Source organism: Solanum pennellii, chromosome 1 (genome assembly GCF_001406875.1).
Source record: "Solanum pennellii chromosome 1, SPENNV200".
Classification (NCBI taxonomy): domain Eukaryota; kingdom Viridiplantae; phylum Streptophyta; class Magnoliopsida; order Solanales; family Solanaceae; genus Solanum; species Solanum pennellii.
The window spans coordinates 64,438,870-64,454,002 of record NC_028637.1 but is presented as its reverse complement, the minus strand read 5'-3'; the positions used below and the strand labels follow the sequence as shown (position 1 = coordinate 64,454,002).

Sequence of the window (15,133 nt, the reverse complement as noted above, 5' to 3'; positions counted from 1 at the left end):
CTTATAATTTATAATGACATGCATCTCTTCATAAAATTTTAATCATTTTAATGATTCTAAAAAAACATAAAAGGACGCACATGTTATGCATGCGCTTAGAGACTAGTCAATTAATTAAAATGTACGAATACGGATAAATCTTATAGAAATTTACGATAATTACCAGGTAAAACTCTATTTATAAAGACTAACCGTAATAAAGAAATAATATTCTTCTGGAAAATCATAAATCAAAAGCTTTGAGTTTTCAAAACTGTAGAAAATGAGTAGTAAAAACTGATATATTTTAATAAATTGAACACATAGAAAAAATTATATATGGAATGATATCGAGAAACAGAAAAAGAAAGAAACATGAATTTGGATGATCCTCTTTTGCATGATGAAAAAACTTGAATAGAAACGGAAATTAAAAACTTACGTAATATTGTGTGCCATGAGAGACATAGTTAAAGAGATCAAATAAATTCTCGAAGAAAAACAATACATTCTCCATTATATATTAAGGAAGGGAACCTTAGCATACAATGTACCACCTAAATTGTTGTCAATTGGGTGTGCAATATACCTACAGAAGAATGAGTAATAGTTTAGTTATTACTTCTTTTCTTGGTCATTTTTGTTTGAGTATTATTCTCGTGATAATCTTTCGTTGTATTTTTAGAGAAATTAATTTGCATACAATGTTGGCATAACAGTCTGAGCAAGACTACAACTTTGTGATATGTTTCTCATTTATTTTTAATTGTATAAATGAATATTTTTTCAATGATATAATTCAAACAATATGAGTCATAGTTTTAATTAATCATTATATACATGTTTATGTAAAATTTTAATCATTCTAATGATTTTGAAAAATGAATGGGACACACGTCCAATACACGTGAATCGAGACTATTCAATTTAAATATAAAAACTGATAGAATATATGCCTTCACTTAACAAGTAATGGACCAGGTCCCTTACTACACTAATGAATAAAACTAGAAAGTTAAATGCAGTAAAATCAACAAGATGATTTTACGTGGAAACCATCCTTGCTTAAGGGACTAAAACCACGACCTGTCCCACAGAATTTTCAATCGTTTTCACTAATCTTCAAATGCAAAAGTAAAACACGATTACAACAAGTGTGAGAACAAGTTTTTAATATCACGTTTAAGCAATAGTCTCTATTGCTTAATAAGCCTAAGTAGAAAACAATCTACTCACTAAGCTATCCCACCTGGACAACCTAGACTTTTGACACCACCCACTGATTCCTTTATATATTCAGGAATAGTTTACAGTTTAAGAACAAGAGAATGTATTCCTAACAACTATACGAAAAGCTCCAGAGATTGCTGTTGTTCTTGGAATAATTCTGCCTTTGTTTGCTAGTAGCCTTTGCAAATGTTCTTGAAGAGTTTTATCTCAAGTTGCAAAAACCATATGAAATGTTTAGGAAAGTGCCTTTTATATGGACAAGTCACTTTCCTTAAACTCTTTGCCATTGGTTGGAGAAGTCTCACTTTCTGACGCCATCGGGAAGTGTGCACCTACTTTCTGTACCGTCTCCTGCTGGCAGTCAACAGGCTCGTCACCAAGAGAGCCTGGTACCTCTACTAGGTCCCTGAGTTTGTTTCATCTGCAACACTCCAGTAGAAACCTGGTACCTTTACAAGGTCCCTAAGTTTGTCAAATCATCAAAACTACACATAACATTTTCCCCCTTTTTGATGATGACAAACAATGATCTCAGATCTTCTCCAACTTTGTTCCCCCTTGCTATATTCCCCCTCACTGTATATTCCCCCTCACTGTATTCCCCCACATGAATAATCATTTAGCTACTTACAGTTTTACTTCCCCCTTTTGGCATCATAAAAAAGATATGCAGTAAACCAATGATGTCAACAGAAATAATGAACAAGATCAAAGCTAAATAGCCATCAATTAGTTAGGGAAAAGCATGCACAAAAGAAGATAATCAGAACAGCAAAGGAATAAGTTAACCAGCATGCCATTATAACATTAATACATTAAAATAAAACTGAATATCCATCAACACAGTGATAAGCCACACAAAAAAAAACGACACAGGGGATGATTTTTTAACATGCTAGGAAGAGGGGGGAGGATGAGACAGGGACTGGATGACAAGAGTGAGTCGTGCATTGGCAGCATCATTATCTTTGATAGCCTTTTCTTGCAGGGCAGTTATCTTCGCCTTCAACACAGCATTCTCTCTCTCCAGAGCTAGTACCACTGAAGAACCAGGTCTCTCACTCTGTGCAGTAAGCACCTCTGCTTTGAGTATAGCAATCTCAGCCTCTTTACCACTCAAACGCACAGTGAGCTCCTCAACCTCGTGCTTTAGCTGATCCTGATCTTCAATAAGTTGAGCCATCTTGCTCTTTGGATAGCCTCTTCCTTCAATGCACTCGCACTCAACCAAGGTACTTTCGGAGATAGTCTGTTTAACCGTCCCAATCCTTCTAGAACTGAGAGGAATGTGAAAATATTTGAATACCTCTGTGAGGAAGTATCCATGGCCCATTCCATGCACACCTTTTCTCTCAATGACTGTTTTGTGGATATGCTTAAGCATTAGGCCTGGGAGGTTCAGGGCTTCAAAGTTGCACAACATCTCCATTACAAACAAATCAGCAGCAGTTACTACTATCCTCTTTTCAATGCGAGGAAGGAGAACTTTGTTGACAAACTCAAAAACCAACTGGTACTCACTCTTCATGATTTTCATATAAATCCCAGCAACCTTGGTTGTGGGTGTCTTTGAAATCACAGAAGCAAACTCAGAAGAGCAAGTTTTGCCCAGTACAGACCGGGTCCCCTCTTAAGGCACCCTGAGAATTTTGTCCAACACATCCTCATCTAAAAATATAGCAATGTCATTTACCCGAGTGAGGAGGCTCCCATCTTCCTTGAATTGAACATTATAGTAAAATTCACGTACTTCTTCTTCATGGAGGATGGGAGATTTTTTGTTGAACAAGTGCAGCGAAGATTGGATCTCTACCATATCGTGTAGAGAATCCATGCCATGAAGAGTTATGATTCTCATATCAAAAACTCTTCCTGCCAAGACTGCTTGGTTTCTCAGGTTGTCAACCACTTCCTGCAAGTTCACACCCTCATCTTCCCTGGCTTGGGAACCAGGTCCCTGTGACCGTTTCCTCTTTCCCTCAGATCTCTTCCGTTTTGTCTTTATGGTCTCAACCTTTTTTCCAACCTTTCCCTTTTTTTTTTCAGAACTTTTCTTCTTAGTTTTCTTTTCCTCTTCCCCACCAGACAACTCAACCACATTTACCTCTGGTATTTTAAAATTGGATACCTGTAAGGTTCTTGCACTTCTAACTGTAGCAGTAGAACGTGCATTTGACTTCAAGGCATCAGTCATCAACTTTTGGGCGGAAGACCTAGTAGTAGGTCGTCTCCTAACTGTCTCCTCTACAACCTTTTCTTTTCCTTTTCTAGAAATCTCCTTCTCTCGTCTCTCAACCTTCCATCTCAAAGGCTCCTCCTCGCTTCCAGAGTCAGAGGAAGAAGAGGATTACCTGCCTATATCAGGGGTTTTATCAAAGATAGGTTGGGTTGTTCTTACCTCGTCCCTTTCCAAGACTTCCGTTTGCTCCGCCATGGCTTCTTCCCGCATTCTAGCCAAGCTTTCGACCACTAATTCTTCACTCGCTGCCAATATGTTGGACTCAAAAACTTTATGTTTGGGTAGATCTCCTTCAAAGAGATTGTCTGGCAACATGTCTTGAAACGGACCAGGTCCGGTAGGCACGACTGAACTGTTTAGATCTATGGTATAGAAGGGGTTATCAGGAATGTCTTGTTGAGAACTGGAAGGGGGATTGAGTCCAGCCTGTGTAGTAGTTGGAGAGTAGAAGGCAAGAGGCTCTATTTCACTAAGAGCGTCTAACATCTGTTTGGAGAAGGATGAAGGAGAAGACATATTTTTCACACGAGGAGATGGTTTCTTTGAACAGTGAAGAGAAGAAGAAGGAAACAAATTTTGCCTTTTGAGCTTTTACTAAAACCCTTCGTGAAAATGAAGATGTTAATAGACAGATGAGGGTTTCAAAAAGGAGTAAATGGCCTTTTAAAAAGGCGTGAAAAGGTGCTAGGTCCTTGATTGGATGTGTCATTTGGAAAAGAAACGATGGGACAAACGGTCAGAGTAACCGATGACTGACACGTGGCATTATCAACGGTCATATTTTTCAGTTTCAATTTAATGTATAAATGCTAACCTGAACAGGCACCAGGTACCATAGCAGAGTTAAACCTCATTCCTCAGTTGTTCTAGTTTCTTCCCTTACTAAGCAGGTCCTTGCTGAGAGTATACCTACAAAAGGTACAAAAAAGATCTTGTTCAGATATTTAAATGTTTACACACAGGATACCTGCACTGCAATTTTAGCCATCAAGGGAGTTCAACTGTTGAAAGCTAAGAAAATCACTTAGAGATCAACATGCCCAACTTCAATCGATTTCTCTCAAATTGATCCTTGCTGAGAGCCTTGGTGAAGATGTCTGCAATTTGCTCCTCCGTTGGACAATATGTGAGCACAATATTTCCCTTCTCAACATTATCTCTCAAAAAGTGATGTCTAACATCAATATGCTTTGTTCTCTTATGATGGACTGGATTCTTTCCCATACTGACAGCACTAGTATTATAACACATAAGAGGAATTGCTTTGATGTGAATCCCAAAATCTTCCAAGTGTTGCCTGATCCACACCAACTGAGAACAACAGGCTGCAGCAGCTACATATTTAGCTTCAGCTGTTGAAAGAGCCACAGAGTTCGGCTTCTTGGTACCCCAGGAGATAAGTGATGATCCAAGTAAATGAGCCATTCCAGAGGTACTCTTCCTGTCAACTTGATACCCAGCAAAATCAGCATCTGCAAAACCAACCAGGTCAAAAGTGTCACCTGCTGGATAGAAGAGAACCAGGTCCCCTGTCTTCTTCAAGTATCTGAGAATGCGTTTTGCAGCCTTCAAGTGTGAATCACGAGGACATGCTTGAAATCTGGCACACATTCCAACACTATAAACAATGTCAGGCCTGCTAGCAGTCAGAAACAACAAGGATCCAATGATTCCTCTGTACATTGTTTGATTCACAAGAGGATCAGATTCCTCTACTACAAGCTTGGAATTTGTTCCCATAGGAGTATCAATAAGTTTAGAATCAAACATATTGAATTTCTTCAGCAGCTCCTTAATGTACTTCTCCTGAAAAATTGAAATACCATTTGATGATTGCTTGATTTGCAGACCCAGGAAGAATGTTAATTCACCCATCATGCTCATTTCAAACTCCTTTCCCATTAATGATGAGAATTATTCACACAAATGTTCTGAAGTAGCTCCAAAAATTATGTCATCCACATAAACTTGAATGATAAGCAATTCTTGTTATCTTTTTAATAAGAACAAAGTATTGTCTATCTTTCCTCTTTTGAAACAATTCTTCAGCAGGAACTTTGACAGCCTTTCCTACCATGCTCTTGGAGCCTGCTTCAGACCATACAGTGCCTTATTCAATCTAAACACATGATCTGGTAGCTCTCCATCTTCAAAACCAGGAGGTTGCTTGACAAACACCTCCTCCTTGAGATCTCCATTCAAAAATGCAGTCTTTACATCCATTTGATACAGCTTGAACCCCATGAATGCTGCAAAAGCTATTAAAATTCTAATAGCCTCCATTCTGGCAACAGGTGCAAACGTCTCATCATAGTCTATTCCCTCTTCTTGATTGTATCCTTGCACCACCAACCTGGATTTATTTCTAGTAATCATTCCATTTTCATCAAGCTTGTTTCTGAAAACCCATCTAGTTCCTATTACTGTTCTGCCTTCAGGGCGAGGAACCAGGTACCATACCTTGCTTCTTTCAAACTGATGAAGTTCTTCTTGCATAGAATTGATCCAGTCTGCATCACTTAAGGCTTCTTTCACATTCTTGGGTTCAATAGATGATATGAATGCTGAGAATGCAACTAGATTTCTTGTTTTTGATCTAGTATGAATTCCAGAATTCAAAGGAGAAATGAGATTATCAAGAGGATGTGATAAAATATGCTTCCATCCTGATCTTGGAGCAAACTGATTGAGCTGATCAGCATGTTCTTCTTCATCAGGAGTGACATCATTTTCTGGGAAGTCTGATGTACTCTGGCTGGGATTTTGAGTAGTACCAGGTACCATATCATCCTTTTCAACCTCAACAGCCTCTTCAGGTAGACTATGATTCTGATCATCACAGTCATTTTTCAGTTGTTGATCTGCATCAGCTTCACCTTCTTCATTCTTCTTCGATTTGAACAGTTTCATCACATCATCATCATCATTTGATTCATCATTCTTCAAGCTTCCATCTTCATCAAATACAACATGAATGCTTTCTTCAATGCATTGAGTTTGTTTGTTGAATATTCTGTAAGCCTTGCTGGATGAAGAATATCCAACAAACACTCCTTCATAACTTCTAGGATCAAATTTTCCCAGATTATCCTTTCCATTATTCAGCACAAAACATCTGCATCCAAATGCTCTAAAATAGCTCAGCATAGGCTTTCTGTTGTTGAGCAGCTCATAGGGGGTCTTATTCAAAACAGCTCTTATTAGACACCTGTTGGTAACATGACAAGCTGTATTAACAGCTTCAACCCAGAAATTTTGAGGAAGATTTGATTCAATAATCATAGTTCTGGCAATGTTCACCAAGGTTCTATTTTTCCTTTCCACTACTCCATTTTGTTGAGGAGTTCTTGGAGCAGAAAAATTATGACTCGTACCATTCTCCATGCAGAATTTATCCAGTGTTGAGTTCTAAAACTCATTACCATGATCAGATCGAATGCTGCAAATGACTTGATTCAATTTGGTTTGAATCATTTTGAAAAATACCACCAACTCTTCAGCTGTGTCTGCCTTTGACCTCAAGAATCTTGTCCAAGTGTATCTTGAGTAATCATCAACAATCACCAAAATGTACTTCTTTCCAATTCTGCTTTGAACTTTCAAGGGTCCACACAAGTCCATATGAAGCAGCTCTAGAGATCTTGATGATGTTACTTGCTTTTTGGGCTTAAAGGATGATCTGATTTGTTTTCCTGTAACACAGGCTTCACAGATTTTATTTTCAGCAAACTTCAGCTTGGGCAAACCTCGGACCAGGTCCTTAGAAAGCAGTTTGTTCAATAAAGATGAGCTTACATGCCCCAGCCTACGATGCCAGAGATCAGCATTCTCATTCTGAGCACTAAGACATGTTAGGTCATCTCCATGAGACGTTTCTCAGTTGGCCACATACATATTTTTACTTCTGTGTGCAGTGAGAATTACTTTGTTTGTAGTTAGACTCACCACAGTGCATTTCTCAGAAGTAAATTTGACTTCATTTCCTTTGTCACAGATTTGAGACACACTCAATAAGCTGTACTTCAATCCATCCACATGATACACATTGTCAATTTAATCTTCAGGAGATCTTCCTACATTGCCAACTCCAAAGATGTACCCCTTCTTTCCATCACCAAAAGAGACACCTCCTCCTTGAAGTGTCTTGAGTGAGAGGAACTTTTTTACATCACCAGTCATATGATTAGAGCATCCACTGTCCATATACCAGCACTGACTGTTGCTCTTCTCACTCACCTGCACCAAGAATCACTTGTTTAGCTTGGGAACCCATTTCATTTTGAGTTCCCAGTAGGCAGACAAAGGAGTGATTAGATTGTATTTAGTCCAATAGGGTAGATTTTGAAGCTTTCTAACAAAGGACATGGGAGCAGGGACAGATCTTTTCTTTGAAAATCTGTGAGTTGAAACATGCTTTGGAGGACCATGTCTCTCTTTTGGTAAATTTTTCCTTTCAGCATAATTAGAGAGCCTTTCATGGGAGTTTCTCCAGCTAGCACACTCACCCTTCAAATGTCCATTCTTACCACAATGTAGACATAGCAGATTGTCAAACACAAACACATACTTATTGTGAGGATTATAAGGAGGAGTGATGTTCAAACTTCCTAGTCCTTTCTTATTGAAATTGCTCTGAGTTGTTGCATTTGAAAGTAACTTTGAGGATTTTGTCCACTTAAGGGATTTTTCAAGTTCTTCCTTAAGTTTGACAATATCCTGTTCTAACTTGTTACTCTTTTCCAGTGACAGACCAAGATTTTTCTCAGAATTTTTCAATTTTTCTTGAATTTCAGCTTGCAAACCATTTGACATTCCATTCAGCTTTTCAGCTTCTTCAGTAATCTGATTTAACTGGTTCTTAAGTTCAGAGTTATTTGATTCTAGAGACATCATTGTTGGCATTTTCTCTTCAAGTTTAACTTTGTTTTTTCAGTTAAACTGTCAAGTTCAGCATTCATGGTGTCTCTTTCAGATGTTAACTCTATCACAGAATCAATCGTGACTTTTATTTTTTAAGAAAATATTTATCCAAGTCATTTTTCATATCAAGAAGATTTACCTGGTTGTCCTCTTCTTCATTCTCTGTATGAGCCATGAGAGCAAACATTTCATTGAACACGGTTTCCTCCTCATGTACTGCCACCATAGACACATCTTTTGATTCATCAGGGTCTTCTGAATCACTTGAAGAATCACCCCATGCAGCAAGAGCCTTTTTGACCACCAAATCTGCAGCAGTTTTTCTATCTCTCTTACCGAGTACCAGGTCCCTTCTATTTTCTTTGTCACTTCTTGCTTTATGATGTTCCTTGTTTTCATTCTTGAGCAAAGGACACTCTCTGATGAAGTGCCCAGCTTTTCCACACTTGTAGCATGTATCACCTTCAGTTGCAGTTCGAGTACCATTTGTTCCTCTTTTATAAACCTTGTTTTTCCTCACAATTTTTTGGAATCTGCTGATGAGATAGGCCATATCATCATCATCACTGGAATCTTCATCTGACTTGTATTTCAGCATCAATGCCTTGTCCTTCTTGGCTTCCTTCTTTGATGAATCATAATTTCGATTCATCTCATGTGTCTTCAGATTTCCAATCAAAGCATCCATAGGCAGCACCTTCAAATCTTTGGCTTCTGTGATGGCATCAACTTTGCTTTCCCAGGATTTTGGAAGAATTCGAAGTACTTTCCTGACTTGTTTACTCATGCTTATAGGTTCAGCAAGACTTCGCAGCTCATTTGTAATGGATGACAGTTTAGTGAACATGTCATGGATTGTTTCTCCTTCCTTCATTTTGAAGTTCTCATATTGGGAGGTAAGCATGTCAATCTTTGATTCTTTGACTTTTTCAGTTCCTTCATGAGCAGTCTTCAAGCAGTCCCAAATTTCCTTAGCAGATTCACAGGCTGACACCCTGTTAAACTCATCAGGTCCTATTCCACAAACAAGAAGAGTTTTAGCTTTGTAACCCTTTTCAATCTTTTTTCTATCAGCTTCGTCGTATTTCTGTCTAGGCTTTGGAACAAGATTAGTTTTCTCTCCATCCTTCTCTTCCATCATCGGAATAAACGGTCCATCCAGTACAATATCCCATAACTCACTGTCTTCTGCCATGAGGTAATCGTGCATTCTAACTTTCCACCAACTGTTGAAACGGGAAGGTCTTGTTGACGATTGACCTTCTTCGAGGTTAAGTGGAGCAGCCATTCTTGAGCAAATATCACTTCCTTGGTGTTAACCAAATAGATAGTGCCTGCTCTGATACCACTTGATAGAATATATGTCTTCACTTAACAAGTAATGCACCAGGTCCCTTACTACACTAATGAATAAAACCAGAAAGTTAAATGCAGTAAAATCAACAAGATGATTTTACGTGGAAACCTCCTTGCTTAAGGGAGTAAAACCACGACCTGTCCCACAGGATTTTCAATCGTTTTCACTAATCTTCAAAAGCAAAAGTAAAACACGATTATAACAAGTGTGAGAAGAAGTTTTTAATCTCACGTTTAAGCAATAGTCTCTATTGCTTAATAAGCCTAAGTAGAAAACAATCTACCCACTAAGCTATCCCACCTGGACAACCTAGACTTTTGACACCACCCATTGATTCCTTTATAGATTAAGGAATAGTTTACAGTTTAAGAACAAGAGAATGTATTCCTAACAACTATACGAAAAGCTCCAGAGATTGTTGTTGTTCTTGGAATAATTCTGCCTTTGTTTGCTAGTAGCCTTTGCAAATGTTCTTGAAGAGTTTTATCTCAAGTTGCAAAAACTATATGAAATGGTTAGGAAAGTGTCTTTTATATGGACAAGTCACTTTCCTTAAACTATTTGCCATTGGTTGGAGAAGTCTCACTTTCTGACGATATCGGGAAGTGTGCACCTACTTTCTGTACCGTCTCCAGCTGGCAGTCAACAGGCTCGTCACCATGAGAGCCTGGTACCTCTATTAGGTCCCTGAGTTTGTTTCATCTGCAACACTCCAGTAAGAAACCTGGTACCTTTACAAGGTCCCTAAGTTTGTAAAATCATCAAAACTACAAATAACAAAAACATTGATGAATCTATGATATTCATCACAATAACGATCATACTTTACTCTATTTACAAACACTATCATGAATAAGAATAAACTCTGTCGGAAAATCGAGAATCAAAATAGTTGAGTTCTCATGACCGTAAAATATGAGTAACAGAGATTGATGAACTCTAATAAATTGAATACCTAGAAAGCATTAATGTAGAAAAACGGTACAAGAGAAACATAAATTTGGACGAGCCTCTTTTGCATGAGTAAAAAATATGAAAAGCGAAGGAATATACGTTTATGTAAAAAGTGTGTGCCATAAGAGACATTATAGAAAAGATCAAACACAAGAAAAACAATATATTATCCATCATATAATGAGTGAAGGTAACCACTTAACATACCATATAAAACCTAAAGTGTTTGATTTATTGGACAATGAATGGGCATACAGTAGATATATCGAAGAGTGACTTACTATTTAACTATTACATCTTTTCCTGACAATTGTTGTTTGAGTTTTGTTTTTAAGGAACACTATAATTTTGGGATAGATTGTTCAAAATTGTTTTAATATTTCTCAATATCTTTTATTGTATGAATAATTATTTTTTTGGTACACAATCCTAATCATAGAGTTTTTTCTTATCAATTATTAAATTTATTTTTTGTGAAATTTTAATCATTTTAATAAGTTTTAAAAAATAAATATAGGACAGACGTGCAACACATGTGTCTAAAGACTACTCAATTAAAATACATAAGAATCTATGTTTATTAAATAAAGTCTTCATATTAACAATGAGATTTAATTTTAATTACATGAAATAACTTGAATAATGAAAAAAATAAGCCGAAAAATTAAGAATCGAAAACTTTGAGTTCTACAAACTGTAAGAAAAAATGAATAGAGACTGACGAGTTCGAATCAATTGTAAACATATAGATAATTAAATATAGAACAATATACATAAACTAAACAAAAGAACATAAATTTAGATGATCCGATTTTTGAGAAGCGAAAAACGAGAAAAGATTGGGAAAAGAAAAAACTTATGTAAAGTGTGTGTCATAAGTTACATAGTAGAAGAGATTAAACAAAATCTTCAAGGTAGGAAACCAATTAGCAGAATATGTAACACCTTAGCTATTTGCAACTATATTGGACAATGAATTACGTACAATTGATCTATGGAAGAGTGAGTCCTAGTTTAACTAAAACTTTTTATCCTATTAATATTTGTTTGAGTTTTTTATCTTCTTAAAATTCCTCATTGTATTTCGATGAACTGAATTTGGATCAAGTGTTGGCGTTACAGTCGAAGGAAGACTACGAATTTGAGATATGTTGTTCACAATTTTTTTAATATTTCTAGATTATTTTATTGTATAAATGATTATTATTTTCTAGGATATTACCCTAATCACATGAGACATTTTATAGAAATAATTACGTGCATGTTTTCGTAAAATTATAATAAGTCTTATGATTTTCTTTTAAAAAATTAATGGTGCTCACATGCAACAAGCATGTCCAATACTAGTCAATCAAAATGCACAAAAAAATAATGCATCTTAAAAGACATTATTCACAATAACGACAAGACATAAGTTTATGCACGAACACTAACTCGAATAAAGAAAATAAAATTCTTACAAAAAAATCAATAATCGAAAGCTTTGATTCTCAAAAGATTAAAAATGGAGTAATAGATATTGATGAGTTTGAATAAGTTAAATCCAAAGAAAGTATTATATTTAGAAAAATATTGAAAAACAAAACAAAAGAAACGTAAAGAGAATATGTAACACCTAATGTTTTTGCATCTATTATTGGACAGTAGATGGTATACGATAGATCTATTAATTAATGAGTCACAATTTAATTATTACTTCTTGTCCACTTAATTTTTGTTTGAGTTTTATTCTTATGTTAAATTCTCATTATACTTTTAGTTAACCTAGTTCGGATTGTTTGTTGGCCTAATAGTCTCAGGATGAATATCATTTTGGGATATGTTGTTAATAATTGTCTTAGTATTTCTGGATTATATTTTTATTGTATAAATGATTTTTTTGTGATATTACCCTAATCATGTGAGTCATTTTTCATTTATAACTATATGCATGTCTTCGTAAATTGATAATCATTCTACTAATTTTTTAAATAATAATAAATGGGATACCAGTGCAATGCACGTGTCCAAAAACTTGTAAATTAAGATATACAAAAAAATTGATGTATCTTAAAGGCATTCTTCATAATAAAAACAAGACTTAACTCTATTAACAAACACTATCTTGAATAAAGAAATTAAATTCTTTCAAAAAAAAAGCATCGAAAGCGTTGATTTCTCAGAACTCTAATAACACAATAAATGAGAATAATGAATTTGAATAAGTTGAATACATGGAATAAATGTAAATACAATGATATACAAAAAAAAAAAAAAAGAAACATAAATTTAGATGAGCCTTTTTTGCATGAAGGAAAATGTGAAAGAGAAGGAAAACAAAAAACTTATGTAAAGTATGTGTCACAAGAGACAAAGTAGATGAGATAAAAATCAATCATCAAGAAAAACAATACACTATGCATCATATTATGAGGTAAATTAACCAATGAGCACACTATATAGCACCTACAATGTGTGCAGCTATTATTGGTCAATGGATGAACGTCCAATAGATCTACGGATGTTTGAATCATAGTTTATCAATTATTTGTTTCCTGTTAATTTTTTGTTGAGTTTTGTTCATATAATATAATTAATTGTATTTTTACTGAATTTGATTGAAATAGTATGTTGGCATAACAATCAAAGGAAGACTACACTTCTGGGATAAGTTATTCACAATTGTTTTAATATTTCTGAATTATTTTTTTCAAAGTTAATTATTTTTCTATTATATAATCCTAATTTTATGAGTCATATTATTTTTATTAATTATTACATGCATGTTTCATAAAATGTTCATTATTCTAATGAATGTAATAGAATTGAATAAGATAGAGGTTTTAACCAAACTAAGCCATTATATAAAATCATTCACCAAAATAATATGTTTTTTTAAAATTTTACAAAACTAGTATAAACGTATTCCACAGTAACGTTTTAGGATATATTTTATTTTTTAAAAGTTGATGGCGTCAGATTGATATACGTTACTCACAGTAACGTTTTATTCCTAAAACGTTACTCATAGTAACGTTCTAAGAGTAAAACGTTACTGAAAATAACGTTTTAGGAGTAAAACGTTACTTACAGTAACGTATATCAACCTAATGCTGTTAGTTTTTTTTTAAAAAAATATACCCTAAAACGTTACCGTGAAATACGTTTATACTAGTTTTGTAAAATTTTAAGAATACTTTGATAAATTATTTTATATAATGGCTTTGTTTGGTTAAAAATTCAATAAGATACATATGACCTGAGACTTGTCAATTAAAATTCACAAAAGTTGATGAACCTGAATGATATTCTTCACAATACCAAGTAGACGTAGAAAAAAATTGTCAAATTATCAAGATGCTAAACCTTTGAATCCTCAAAACTATATAAACGGAGTCATAAAGACTTACGAGTTCAAAGAAATTGGATATATAGATAGAATCATATATTGGATGATATAGAGAAACCTAACAAAATAAATGTGAATTTAGATGAGTCTATTTTGCATGAGAGAAAAATGTGAAAAGAGATCGAAATCGGAAAAATCATGCAACGTGTTTGGCATAAGAGACATAGTAAAATAGATCAAACACCAATGTTCGAGAAAAACTATACATCATCCATAATATAATGAGGTAAGAGAACCAATTAGAAGACTATTTAAAAAACATGACTATTGTATATAGAAACTACACATTTTCAGATTTCAACAACATGGATACTATAGATAAGAGAATTATAAAGAATGCTAAATTAAATTACTCATATTTGATAGTATCGCAGACTACGAGATAATGAGAACGGAAAGCCACAACACAAATTTTCACAGAGGCATCATTTAGAAAACATCACGAGGCTAACGAATGTGAATATCTCGCTTAGGCTTCTTAATGTGTAAAATCACACTCAGCAAAATTGAGGATCTGGGGTCATATGGAAAATGTATAACCTGGATGAAGCCTTCACCAGTAGTTTGAGGATGTGGACTGGAGCTACCCATGCATTCCGGTCAAGCAACATATGCAAAAACAGAATTAGGAGAATCGAATGGATGAAAAGGATGAAGAGGAGAACAAAGGTGAGCATGAACCTAGACATCCCATACATTCGAGAAGACAAGATCAAGAAAGCAAAACACAATGGGAAAATCCCACGATAAAAGTGAACGCAACTACTAGAGGAAGAGAGTTAATTTTAACAAGAAGCAAAAAAATACATTGTTCTATAGGATGATCTACACTTGTTCTTGTTAGTTGAGGAAAGAAGGGCAACAAATACATTACTTTGAATGTTGATCATCAATAGGTTGAGGAAGTGGAACTTCTCGTTGATCAAAAGTTGAAACTTTTTTTGGTGTGCGAGTGGAGTCAGATTGAAAGAGAGAGGCGGATTAGGAAATGGAAAACCTAGTATAAAGGAGATATTATACGTAGTTTTTCAAGTGCAATCAAGGTGTCTATATATATATATATATA

At 35.1% G+C, this 15,133-nt stretch overlaps 1 protein-coding gene across 1 annotated transcript; it reads right to left on the bottom strand.

The window, feature by feature from the left end:
- Positions 1–5,518: 5,518 nt before the first annotated feature.
- Positions 5,519–9,656, bottom strand: LOC107022091. Its single transcript, XM_015222801.1, has 8 exons — positions 8,508–9,656; positions 7,805–8,353; positions 7,616–7,684; positions 7,394–7,468; positions 6,942–7,282; positions 6,419–6,656; positions 6,132–6,337; positions 5,519–5,846 (listed from the first exon to the last, which is right to left on the bottom strand). The coding sequence occupies exons 1-8, from the start codon at positions 9,654–9,656 to the stop codon at positions 5,519–5,521; spliced, it is 2,955 nt and encodes a 984-aa protein (XP_015078287.1).
- Positions 9,657–15,133: the final 5,477 nt, after the last annotated feature.